Source organism: Bactrocera neohumeralis, chromosome 5 (assembly GCF_024586455.1).
Source record: "Bactrocera neohumeralis isolate Rockhampton chromosome 5, APGP_CSIRO_Bneo_wtdbg2-racon-allhic-juicebox.fasta_v2, whole genome shotgun sequence".
NCBI classification, from domain to species: domain Eukaryota; kingdom Metazoa; phylum Arthropoda; class Insecta; order Diptera; family Tephritidae; genus Bactrocera; species Bactrocera neohumeralis.
Window position 1 is genome coordinate 15,254,613 of NC_065922.1, and position 14,038 is coordinate 15,268,650.

At 32.9% G+C, this 14,038-nt stretch overlaps 1 protein-coding gene across 1 annotated transcript; it reads right to left on the bottom strand.

The window, feature by feature from the left end:
• Nucleotides 1-1,897: 1,897 nt before the first annotated feature.
• Nucleotides 1,898-11,326, bottom strand: LOC126760612 (cytokine receptor-like). The gene is made up of 12 exons (XM_050476376.1): nucleotides 10,895-11,326; nucleotides 9,459-9,541; nucleotides 9,232-9,380; nucleotides 9,055-9,166; nucleotides 8,824-8,954; nucleotides 7,566-7,740; nucleotides 7,019-7,484; nucleotides 6,648-6,951; nucleotides 4,506-4,956; nucleotides 4,334-4,445; nucleotides 4,052-4,266; nucleotides 1,898-3,989 (listed from the first exon to the last, which is right to left on the bottom strand). The coding sequence occupies exons 1-12, from the start codon at nucleotides 10,897-10,899 to the stop codon at nucleotides 2,881-2,883; spliced, it is 3,312 nt and encodes a 1,103-aa protein (XP_050332333.1). The 5' UTR covers nucleotides 10,900-11,326; the 3' UTR covers nucleotides 1,898-2,880.
• Nucleotides 11,327-14,038: the final 2,712 nt, after the last annotated feature.

Consider the following 14,038-nt stretch of genomic DNA (forward strand, 5'->3'; position numbering starts at 1 on the left):
ATTAATTTGAATTAAATTTAGATAAAAGGAAAATTTGTTAACTAATAACTTTATGCTTTTAATCCATAAATTTCATTTTTAAGCAAAAATATATAATTTTTAATGTTTTATTATTTTGAAAAATATTAACAGTAAGTTCTGCTAAAATATTTTTTAATTTAATATAACTTTTGCGTATTTTTAATTACAAATAATTCAATGTGTTAATAAAAGTAAATCCGTTAATTATTTTATTTATTTTTTTTAATCCATATAATTAGTTTTTAAGCTAAGAATAAATAATTTTTAAAATTAATATTGTATATAGTTATTAATTGATAAAGAATTCATTTTTTTATTTAAAAATTTAATTTTTACTCAAATAAAAATTAATTTTAAAAATTAATTAATTGTAAATAAAAATTAATTTTAAAAATTAAAAATTAATTAATTAATTTCAAATTAATTAATTAATTTTTATTTAATTTAAAAAATTTATTTTTAAGAAATTTATTTTTATTCAAATACTTGTTCACCAAAATTCATAAAAATTAAAATGCGATTTCCGCTTTATAAATATATTCTCAGTTTTGAATCTTGTCAAGTTAAATAGTAAGCTTAAGCAATACCTCTCGAATATCCTTTGTAGCTAAAATGAATTTATCTTCACCTTAGGCACCTCACGTTAACCAAAGCGTTTTGAAATACAAAGAAGTATTATTCCCCAGAATTTTTAGTTCCAAAAATATTTTTTTGTTCCCTAAAATGCAAAACAACGTATGAACAAAAATAATCAGAAAACGCTTCTCGGATTTAATAACCAAAACTCAAATTTTGTTTCAATATGGGTCTTTGACAACCAATATATAACCTTATTCATAACCAAAACTCAAATTTTGTTTCAATATGGGTCTATGATAACCAATTTATAACCATTTTATAACCAAAACTCAAATTTTGTTTCAATATGGGTCTATGATAACCAATTTATAACCATTTTATAACCAAAACTCAAATATTTATGCAAAGTGTTGTTACGCTATTTTGCATTTTAGGTGAATTTGCCTTACGAGGCATCTCGACAGGATAAAATTTATGTTAGCAAGCGTACTGCGTGCGTTAGCTGCCAGGAAATATGAAATTATCGTTTTGTTTGTTGTTTTTATAAATATATTTTAATTCTTGCAATACATTTTCTTTTAATTAAGCTAAAAATGCTGTTGAGGCTTACAAATCTAAAGATTTCTAATACAAATATTGCGTAAAAGGCCACTTTAACTTATATAATTAGCAATAAAATTATGTTTTTTCGTTGACTTTCACGTCAAGCAGAAGCTTTATATATACATATAATATATATATTTACATGCATCGAAAACTTAGAAATAATATTTATAACTTAAAAATAATATTTATACTTATATACAGCGTATTTCACTTAAAATACATAAAGCTAAATTAATGAACTAAACAATTAATAATTTGCTTAATAAAGGCACTTGACAGACTTTGTGTTTATAATACATAAATATATTTAATAATTTATATGTATATCATATTTATATTTTTAGCTGCACTTCGTTTTCGAACAGTGAATTTGGCTTGTAATGCATGCACGCTAAGCGAGGTAAATATCTATTGTATATATAATACATATATCTTGCGTGTGCTTTATTTTTCAAACTGAAAGCTGCAGACGCCCGCTGAAGTTTCAGTTTTTGCTTTAAAAAGAATTCTACAACTTCCAAGAAGTTTTTTATTTTCAATTTAAACCGTGCCTAAAACATATTTTTTGCTCAGGTGTACAACATGGTATTTTTTGTTGTTTTGCATTAGGCAAGCAAACCTACAATTCTTGATATTCTGAAACAAAATTTTCCGCACTACAAAACAGATTTTAATATTTTTTTTTCATTAAAAAAAAATATTTTAAAAGTTATACGCAGTTCAAGTTATGCCTCAAAGGTACTGCATTCATACGGTACACCATGGCGTATGAGCAACACAGCATGTATTAATCACCCACAAATACTCAGATTTAATGTATAACTTTGACTGCGTATAACTTTTAAAAGAATGTGCCTATGGAAAAAATTATTAAGACATTTTTTGTAGAGCATGAAATTTTGTTTTAGAAAATCACTTTCTAAAAGTTGTAGACTTGCTTGCTTAATTAAATATACTATAAAATTCCATATCATATGGATATTGCATGGAAAAAGAAAAGTGATTTCGGTTAAAATTGAGAGCAAAAAAAACTTATTTTCATTCAATAACTCTTTTTGGGACAAAAAGAGAAACTTTAGCGCGCGTCTGCAAAAAAAAATCAACTAAAAAAGTTTTTAAATTTTTTAATCAAATTGAGGTTATGAAATTCCATACGACTTTCTGCTATTTGCTATTCTTCGTTGTCTAATTACAAGCGCCAATTCACTGTTATTTAAAGCTATAATAAATATTTACTAATACCGTTGTGATGTAGTAAAATGTGATTTGTGACCAACACTTGCTTTTTTGTTGTTGTTTTGTTGTTTTTGGTGTGTTTTATACTTTCGTTAGAGTTTTATAAACAAATATTACATAACAATTAGAATATTGAATGCTGTGAAGGCAATTAAAAATGTTAACCACTCAGTTGCATAACAATTTCACCTCACTTCTTCACTTTGTTGTTAGAAAGGGACACCAGACACCATTGTGCTATAATTTATAAATAATAGACACATCTGACTTTTTTATTGCTTTCACTTGTGCTATGCGGAGGACACACGACAAAAGTCTGCGCACAGCGCACATGCGCGAACACGCTCGGCGCTGCGCAGCAGCAGAAGTCACTTGCTATTTCTTTTTGGTACGCCATTACAGTGTAGATTTAACACTTTTCTCTGATCGCTAGTTCGTCTACCTCATGGCGGTTATATAATTTGCGCTGCTTATATTCGCATTATTGAAGGACTGCCGATTATTTGGATGTACGTAACCATCGCCTGCTGCCAAAGCGATCATGAACGGCTTTTCGCTGGCATCCGTTGGCAAGGCATTCGGTAGCACATAACCATTATCCAACATATTACCGCCATTCGCGTGTTTCAGTTGCGTCGGCGCAGCGTTTAGCGGCGTGGTCATTGCTATGTAGCCCGTTTCTGGCACGGGCGTCAGCAATGCCGTGTTGGATAATGTCAAAGGATCTTGTATACAATAATCGTCGGTCGCATGGCTGTTGCCATAATCGCTCGTGTTGCTATCACAATAACTACTTTTTGTTGTAGCCGAAGAGCGTGTGCCATTGTAAGAGTAGTTGGAATCATTTGAAATGCTTGTTGTTAGTAGACTACCATTTTCGCTATTATAATAATTTTGTTTGGCAGAAGAGCTCATAAACTTTTCATGTTCACGCAGTTTGTCGCCGGAGCTATTGACCAAATCTTCCAAGTTTTGTGGTATCTTGCAGCTAATAGCAGCCATCGCATGACATCTTCTATAGATGAGCAGACCACACATGAATATGAATGAAGCGCCTATTATTATGCAAAATATTATAATCCATAGTTTGCTATCAGCTTTGGCAGGTGGACTGCAAATGTTTTGGAAGCCGTAAGCTGCATCCGATCTATATTCGATGTATTTACTATTTGTGGTCGCCGGTGAGAGTGGCGCCGCCTCAGCGCAACCCAACTTATTATTGTAGGACGATACATATTGGTCATATTCGGTATAGTGTTTGGCGTGCTGCACGAGTTTTGTATCGGTCTCATTTGCATAGGCGATATTAACGCTCCGTACCCTAATTGTATACTCGTAATCCTCATTATCGCAAATAATATCGGGCATAGTGCATTGCCTGCCAGTTGTTATGCGCGAAATATAACGACCTTCGAGCACTTGCCTCAATTTGACTTCAACAATCACTTCGTAGTAGTCCACACGCCCCGACGGAACTTCGGGCTCATGCCATAGTATCGCATTCTTGTTTGTTTCGTTGACTCGGACTTGTGTGGGGCTGGTGGGCACTGCAAATGTGTAAAATTTATTAGTAAAATACAAAAAATAAGCTTGCTAATGAAAAACTTACCGCCCACGTGTGTTTTTACAACCACACAATTGCTGGGCAGCGATTCAGCAACGGTGAATGCTTTTATGCAAATTGTATAATTAGTGAAACTGCTTAGGTTTTGCAGCGTGTACGTTAAATTCTCAATGCCGTAACGTTCACCACGCCTACTTGCAACGAAGCAATGCGGACCAATCAAGTTTTTGCAGTGCACAGTCTGGTTTTCCCGATTATAGCTGCAATGTTAAAGAAACATTAATTTTTGATTTTCTTTTATACAGTTAAATAACGGCGCACACTTACGTCACAATGTAGTAGCGTATTTTGCCGTTGGCCTCTTGCGGCGACTGCCATGACAACGCCACCGACTGGCTTGTTATGTTCTCATAGGTAAGGCTTCTTGGTGGCGTGGGCGCTGTAAACCCAAAAAACGGTTAATCTTACTCAATTTTAAGAATTTAAAATCTATACATACCGCCTTCTTGTGTTTGTATGACCAGCTTATTGCTTTTTGGCCCCTCCTTTAGATCGGAATAAATATACATCTCCATTTGATAGTGGGAGTTTGGTATTAGGTTCGTAATCTCATATTTGTTTTCTCTTTTGTCAACATTAATGCGTTCGGATTTACCCCAGCACTTTGGTTTCTTCGCGGATTTCGTTTGGCAATAGTTAATTGTATAGCCCTTGATAAGCGAGGCGCATGTGTGCTCCAAATTCCAGCGTACGTTTATCGAGTAGGCATTTGCTTTAATTTCCGGTTCTAATTTCTCGAGGTCATTTAATACGTCCGCCGTGCACTTTGCCCAATGCATGCCCGTGTAATAATCGCGATAATTGCCAGCGACTGCTAAGATCAACGATTCACTGTGTTCTATTGTGAAATTGTTCACGTTCTTATCTAGCTGCGTAAATCCGATTATGTTCTGCAAATATAAAGGGAGTGCTTGGGTTATTTATCATTTATGTATATCATCAATAAACAATTATCAATAAAGCATCGCAATGTTATTCTCGGATTTGGTGTATATAATTTCGATTTTTGTATTTTCTTTTGCATTTACTGAGAAATTTGGATAGCAAATTATGGCTATTATTTTTTTTCGAGGAAAATGTTTTCTCGTTATATAGAAACATTGTGCAAATGTTCCATGACACCCTGCAAAAATGCTCAATTTTTTAAATGATAAAAGAACGAAATTACACCCTATTATAAATCAGCTGATGCATTGTTTTCGTTTTCATAATTAGTACATTCAATACAATAAACTTGTCAAACTATATTTTACAAAAATAATGAAAATAAGCTTATCATTTAACACAATTATTTACCCCTGAGTCTGAATCCTTTCAGCCTGGGTAAGGATTTTCTTTCAACAACTAACATCCTCATTTCCTTCTCTGAACATGATGAGGATGAATCGATCAACTCATTTGCAATTTCCAATATTGGTTTTAATAAAACCGACCGAATCATGTCACTTTGTTCAAAAATTTTATTAAAATACTTTGCAACTTTAAGAAACCGTAAATAAAAATTCACGGGGCAACTCTCACTCTTACGTTTAAAGAGGAAAGAAAATGTTGCACCATTGCCTGGTTAGAAGGCAACTCTTTGAGAAAAGAACAATCGAGCCTGAAAACATGTTGAGGAAAGAACAGCCCGAGCATAGAGCAGCATTAATGGAAGAATTTTTGTGATAAAAGGAATACACTTTTAGATTTCTTTTCCCATAAGAATTCGACATAAGGTGAAAAAATAAATATTTTAAATAAAAAATACAGTATGTTTGGGAAGATAAGGTAATAATTTTTTGCAAAAATAAATTTTTTTTTAATTGTTATTTTAAGTTTTAACCTAATTTTTAAGGTTATGTGAGAAAGATGTGTTTTAATGCCTACAACATTCCTATAAGACTCGTAGTGATAAATCGAGATAAATCATTTTAGCACTTTAAAATTCAATCATCCCCTCGACACTTTCTTTCTCCACCATCATATCGTTCGGAAGTTATTTATCCTTTCATTTGTGTTATTTTTACTACCTTTTCCAATGGATTTCAACATACTATTTAGGTTTTTTTCACTTTTTTCCCATTTTCAAAGGCTTTTACATTGGACTAACAGATGTTATACTATAAAACCATATGTTTATGTTTATATACGAAAATTGTGCCTTATTATAGCCAAAGAATGTGAACTGGCACGCCTTTGAATGGCATTTTAGAGGTACATGACCACACAATCACAACAATACCATAATATCTGTCTGATAAAAATGAATTAATAATAAAAATGCTTCGGATTTTTCAACCCCATCTACACCATCTGAGTATACCTGATCGCAAGGGAATCCGTTTTATACACTAACAAAAACTGTTGACCACAGCAGCAATCCCATAAACACTTTGTTAAATATAAACTCAAATTTATCAATTTGAATACTCAAAACCACTTCCAGTATAAAACCAAATCAAATAAATTTCAAGCAATATAACGACTCCAAAATTTCAATAAAGCAAAAATACAAAAGTGTATTAAAGAAAGAATTGAACGCACAAAACCTAACCTACTCATACTTTCATAATATCTGTTAATTTCATAAATTTATACATACATGACACTCATTGGAAGCGACGCTCTTAGGTTGACACCAAAAAACCGTATAATTCTCTAAACCCTCCGCATCTTCCGGCGCATTCCACAGCAACGTATAAGTTAGATCCAAAGAGTGATACACATTTCTTATACCAAACGGTGTACGCTTGTCGTAGTTTTTCGGTAACGCAGGCACATATATGCGACTACTACGCAAGGACACGCCCATTTCATTGCTGCTCCAAATGCTGAAATCATAACTGTGTGCGCTGTTCCAGGGGAAGGCTACAGTGGGCACAGCCATATGCAGCGCTGCTTGATTTCTAAACAAAATTGTAAAGAGAAGTTAGGAAATGCATAAAGAGTTGTCTGTAGTGACAGCACACTTACACTGGGAGGCCATCCTGCTGCGTAAGCTTCACAATATAATGGAAATTCGTACCATTTCTATGATACACCGCTGTGGGATACCAAAACAAACGCAAATGCGTAGCGTTCAAGTAGAAACTGCTCACATCCACTTGGGGTGGCACTTCAGGCGCAAGCGGCAGCGTGCGAAAAACAATGCTATATGCATCGCTCCAAGTTGCCGCTGGCATTCGCATCTTTATGCGCAAACTTATATTGTATTCATAGTATGGGTAGGGCAGATCGTCGATGGACAAATCGAACATTTCACGCTTGTTACATTTCTTGCACGTGAAGTTTCTGGTGCTTTCATAGTGCGGCGATTGTAAATGCACCTCCATTTGCAGACGATTCAGCTTGTACGAGGAATAACGCTCCATTTCCCACTTTAGCACACAAGCGTTGGTTGAGATGTCCTCAATGTGGAAGTTGCTAATAGCGGGTTTAACTGCAATTAAAAGTGCGAATAATTAAATGTTTTTGAAAAAATAATAATAATATTGTTTTTTAAGTTAATTTTTGCACTCACCAATTTCTTTGTGATTGATGGTGAAATTCTGTGTAAGCGCGCCCAATGTGTTGTTGCTTGTCAAGCGAAAATTGTAAAACTCAAAGTTGGGCTTATAGCTGCCATCCTCCAAGGTAAAGTTACAAGTGGCTTTGTCGCCTTCTTTTACCAACTTTACACAGTTCAGTATGTAATTCTGTGAATATATCGTGCGATTATCAGCCGTTCTTGCCTTTTATAATTTTTTTTTTGATTTTGTGTTTTTTTGTTATTGTTTACGTTTCGATTGTGCCATATTAGTAAAGTTATATTGTATAGACAAGACACACAAGTGCATGCAAATTTTAGTTGGTGTGTTTGGGTGTGTGTGTGTGATAACGAGGAGTAGTTGCAGTAGTAGTGTTAAACGTGCCGATCATTCAATGTTAGTAATAAAATATACGTAATTAAATAGCATGCAAACCCAAAATGAAATAAAAAGTCGTAATTATTCACACAAAAAAAAAATAATAAAAATAATTAGTGTAATAGGAAATCAATAAATAATTATATAAATAATATGACTATGAATGCTTATATGTACATCATTGTACGAATTCAATATGGGGATACAATTAAACAAATCTGGCTTTTTCACGTGCTTAACGTTCATTTCCGCCAAATTGAATTTCAAATAGAAAAATGTAACGTTACCTTCCGCCAAATTGAATTTCAAATAGAAAAATGTTTCGTTTGTTATGCTAAAATAGTGGCAAACCTTTGTTCCAAACGTGCTATTATTGTTTATAAATTACTAACTTCTTCCACAAAGCCATTAAAGTGTTCTATAGAAATTTAATGTTAGTTCTAAAAATTTTTGTATTAGTAAGTTAAAATATATTCTTTTTTATTAGAAGCAGCAGTTAATATTAAGAAATGCAGTAAATTTTACATATACAATAGAATATAACGGATGTTGCTGTCCTACATAGCAAATTTAATTTTTACTTAGAAATTGGTAATTAATTATTAAATAAAATGTATACTCCAGATAGAAACGAATAATATATAATTAATTTCTAAGCAAAATAATATAGGTAATCAGAAAAAGGTGTTAGAATGTTTGTATGCATAACAATTAGTGCAATAATCACATGCAAGACCTTTGATCAGCACAATTAATAAGATTATTACTATATATACATATATATACATATATAAGCACAAATATCAATAAATATTATTAGGCATTTTATAAAACAATACCATATTAAAAATAAATTGTATTTTAAAAACTTACCGCATTTTGCGTTATATATTTCAAGTTATATGTGGTTGGGACCATATTTTCTGGTATTGTAAACGAGCACGTCATGTAGGTGAAGTCAAATGCCTGGCAGTTGAAATCTTTAACCTCTGTGGGCTTGGTACCTACGAAAGTAAATTACATTTATGCGTTTAGAATTTTAATTGAATATCATTTTACTCAATATAAAAAGTATAAACACATTTTTGTTACAAATTAGCTTACCGACAATGACGTCTGTGCTTGCAATTGCATATTGACCACTTTTACACGTGTAAGTCGTAAACTGCTCGCTGGCATTGCGCAGCATGTAAACAATCGTTGTGGCGTTAATGATCTATGGCGGATAAGATTAGTAAATAAATTACAAATGCCTTGCATGCTAAATTTAGTTTTATTTACCCTTATATTAGTGAGCGCAGCTTCTTGTTCTGGTTCATCGGACGTGAAATATAATGATGAACTATTTTCGCCGTCAAACATTTTCAAATTCATGCGACAAGTGATGTTCGCATTGTCACCGATTTCGATTATAATCCGAGGACTCGTTTCTGAAAAGGTAGGCCATACGATGATAAAAAATGTAAAAATATTATAATTAAATACTTTTATTAATTAACAATACATACCACCTGGCGATTGCGCAAAAATGTTGGAGATTGTACATAGTGTACATATGCAATAAAGAATAGCGAGTAGAAGACATCTGAAACTATAACGAAAGAATTTTAGATATTATGTTTATTCTATTTGCTTTGCAGTAAAAAATAGATAATTATGAATATATATTATTTTAAAGCTGTAATGTTTCCACATTATTAAAAAAAAAAGTCTAAGCCTTTATAAACTCAGTTTTTATATTTTTTATATCTTTATACAAATATAAAAAGTACGTGTCACGTTGTTTGTCTGCGACTCCTTTTTGGACTCCTAAACTAGTGAACCGATTTTAGTAAAATTTAGCACACTGTGTCCAGTTCGAACCAATTTAGAGGACAGGATAGTTAAAACAAAGCTCTCTTAAAATAACGTCCTATTACGCGGACCAGAACCAGACATTGAGAAAGTTTATTATATGAATAATAGTATAAAATGTATACCACAGCAACGCGTGGCCGGATACCCTATTAGATTTGTATAACATGATATGGAAAAACACAAAAAAGAAAATAATAATTAAAAAATAAATGTTTTTGGTAACCATAATAGAAGATAAAGCTGAAGAAATAAATATGCAAATATTTGTAGCGACAATCAGGAAAACAGGTAAGTTGCTAAAGCTTCAAAATAAAAAACGCTGTTATCAAAAAGTCCATATAATTTGTTTACTTTGTTTATCATATTTATCACAATTTGTACGCCATTAACATACCCAAAGACAACAAAAATATGTGCTTACTTACATACAATTAATTTGCAAATATTTGTTCTACAAAGTCAAGAGCATGCAAATTAATTCACAAAATTCTAGAAGACAGTTCATGGATAAAAGCTTTTGCGTTTATTGAAAACAAAAAAATCTTTAAATCATATATTGTATGTAGCAAATTTCTCAGAAAATGTGCCATAATCTTAAGTGATATTCCACCACTTTAAACTTTTTAAAATATATTTCTTTCTATTTAATATGCATAAAAATAAACAATTCCCCGAACTCAAAGTCATTAAGCTCATACCTAATAATTCATCGAATTATACATATTTGTTATTGCTTTCGCTTTATCTTTTTTCTTGTGTTGCGATCTACATATTTCATTTGAAATCATAATAAAAATTTCAATTTTGGTATTGAAAAACAAGTTTACCACTGTTGCATATTATTTCATAGGAACGCTATCATAATATAGCTCTGATGCCATTAACATATGCACAAACATATTTGCGCATATCTACTTGTCGCTTCTGTTTTTGTTCCTTACTATTTACATTGGTATACCATTCATTTACACACATCTATACATATGCGTTTTATATTTGCTACCTACACTTTATCTAAATATACTTATGAAGGTATATGCATATATTTTACGGCGCCCCTCTAAATTACCAATCACACCGTACTCACCTCATAGCTTGATAGCTAGTATTTCCTGTGTTATTCTTCGAATTTTGGAATTGATAAAGCGATACGAAAGCCAGATAATTCAATGAATGAATTTGTTGAGAACACGGGCGTTTGAAATCTGAAATTTAAGGATTTGACACGCACAAGAATATCGCCTCCATTACGGCGCAACACCACTAAATTTTTTTATCGCTTTTTCTCACGCCTATAACTCAATACCACTTAATTGTTGTGTTTGAAAGGCACTCATATTATAAATCCGCTTCTTTTGTTTAAATAAAATAAGTATTTAACACTAAGGCACAGTACAATATTAATTTATTTAAGTTATGAATTGTGTCCCACCGAACAAAACAACTCCAAAAACACCTATCGATGGTGTGTGAATACTTTCGATTGTTTCATGGTTTTATTTTGTGCTTGCGCGGTTTACGACCTTTTTATGTGTTTGCTGATATAACACGATATATACCAAATGATAATCGATACCGAGTTGTCTTTTGAATAATCGCTAGATATTCTACTGTGAATGGCTGTGTTTATCCGAAGCGCAGACACTTCTGCCAGAAGTCAAAACTACATTTTATGTACAAGTATTGATGAAGATATATATATGTGTATAGCCTATTTAATATATGAAATCGGTTTCTGTGTTGTAAATAGAAAAATAATTTAGAAACATATATGTAGTGAGTTTTTAACATAAATATTTGCTCTATTGTGAATGCTTTAACGTATGAACGCAGAGAACGTATACGATTTTGTATATACGTTCTCTGTTTCTGCTTCTGAACTGTGAATGTTCTGCATATAAATTATCATAGACAAGAACCAATAAATGCTATAAGCATATTTTTTTTGTCGGTAGACGAAATTTAAAAATATAATTTCCAAAGCTTGAGAAGAACTGAATTGAAAGTTTCATATTAACGAAAGGTAGTTAAATTAACAATTTGGACTCAGTATTAGATTTTAAGTATTTCACCCGAAAATCTGCAATTGAAATTAGAAGATTCGTATGAGGCGGAAATGAAACACATCAACCGCAGATACAGTAACTGCATATTAAGCAACCCTGAGGAATTAGAATAATTTTTCTTTTAAATGAGAGAAATGTTGTTGCTGTAGAAGCAGAAAACGTTCGTGAAGTAGTTTTGAGGCATGGTACCGAGTTGACAGTCCTTGGCCGGTTAAAAATTCGGATCCGTTCCTGTTACTTAGACCAGACTGTCATGGAAACAGAAAATGAGATTATTAGTAAACGACGCCTGGAGTCCACCTAAAATTAACATCAAATGTACAAATGAGCATGAAAAAGGGACCAGACTTTGCAGTAGAGGAGAAGTAAGTAAAAATTGTTTCTTGGAGTGTATGTCATGGCGGGGCTTTAAATCCAATGTTCTTTGCACATTCCTAAGCAGCAAATCAATGCATATTTTGCTCATACAAATGTGTGTGCGTTCAAATACTTTTTACATGCTCAAAGTATAGTATGTGCTTCCTGTTTTGAAACACATGCACAAGTTGCGCCTTACAATTTTGTTATAAAAATGTTTGTATTTCAAAAATGTTTGGTTTCGTAATGTATAACTGTTTATCTACCAATTAATTTGAGTAAATAATTAGATTTCTTGATGGACCTTGGACCCCCCATAAAACGCGATTTCACAAAAAATATTGTGCATTATAACTCTAAAGCAAATTGAGCTAGAAAACTAAGTAAAAGAAAATGTATGGTTTTAATCTGTTTGAGAACGAAGCGAGACCCCGCCTCTAATACACTTAATATACGAATCTCATAAACTACTTGAGTGATACACTATACATATATAACTACACTTAGTAAATATTGCGCTGCGTCGCTTCAGATAAGTTGTGAAATATAAAGCTCGGTGAAAGTGCTAAGTCATCATGAACCAAATATAACGATTTCCAGGCATCTTTTAAACTTTAACGAATCAAGCATGTCAAATATTGTTTAAAATTCCTCGAAAATAGATAAATTTTGTTTAATTAATTTGTAGAAAATATAAAAAGCTTTATACTTTCACTATTCGTAAACCGATTCATGTTATTTATTCTGTAAATATGTATTTGCATATTTAATCTGGCGATCATCTCAGCTAAAAGTACAATTAAATGAAAGCATAATCGTGCCAAATGGTATCTTATCTCGAAGGTAGCCGGATCACTTGGCTCTACCCATCTCTAACCACTTAATGTTTACACTTTTTGATATGAGACGTGTATACATATTTAATTAATTTAGTAAACAATATCAGTCTCTTTGATTTTCCACGCCTCAGTTCCTATGTCGCATCGTGATTTTGAAACAGGGTAGCAACAAAGTTAAAGTTTATTATAGATAAACATTACATTGGTTAATAAAATTTACACGTCACGTTCTCTTTTTTATATTTTCGATAACTCTGTTTTCTTTCCTTTCTCCTAACATAATTTCGGACCACTTGTTGCAGCCAAGATCTGCGCAAACTACGGCGGTATAAGCCTCCTCATCATCGCATATAAAGTTCTATCGAGCGCATTGTGTGAAAGATTAAAGCCCACCGTCAACAAACTGATTGGACCTTATCAGTGTATCTTTAGACCTGGAAAATCAGCAACCGAGCAGATATTCACCATGCGCCAAATTTTGGAAAAAACCCGTGAAAGGAGAATCGACACACACCACCTCTTCGTCGATTTCAAAGCTGCTTTCGACAGCACGAAAAGGAGCTGCCTCTATGTCTGAATTTGGTATCCCCGCAAAACTAATATGGCAGTGTAAGCTGACGTTGAGAAACACCAAAAGCTTCGTCAGGATCGGGAGGGACCTCTCCGAGCCGTTCGATACCAAACGAGATTTCAGACAAGGCGACTCCAACGGACTGGCTTCGCTTGAAATCGACAATTGGCGCCACGTAGCGAAAAGAAGAACCGACTGGCGCGATGTTGTTAACTCGGCTATAATCGCGTAAGCGGTGGCCAGCAAAGAAGAAGAAGAACGGAGAAATTTTTTATTTGTGTGTACCGCAAATATAAAACGTCAGACAATACAGTCGTCGAAATGTTATAACATAACTGTACCACTTTTCCGGAATACTTTCATATAAATAGTACTACAACTGTTTTGATTTTTTATGC

What these genes read in the sequence shown, in the direction of transcription:
- LOC126760612 (XM_050476376.1), bottom strand. An exon ending in ATACGCTACTACATTGTGAC is followed by an intron (nt 4,267 to 4,333) that starts GTAAGTGTGCGC and finishes TTAACATTGCAG; the next exon opens with CTATAATCGGGAAAACCAGA. An exon ending in TGTAAAAACACACGTGGGCG is followed by an intron (nt 3,990 to 4,051) that starts GTAAGTTTTTCA and finishes ACACATTTGCAG; the next exon opens with TGCCCACCAGCCCCACACAA.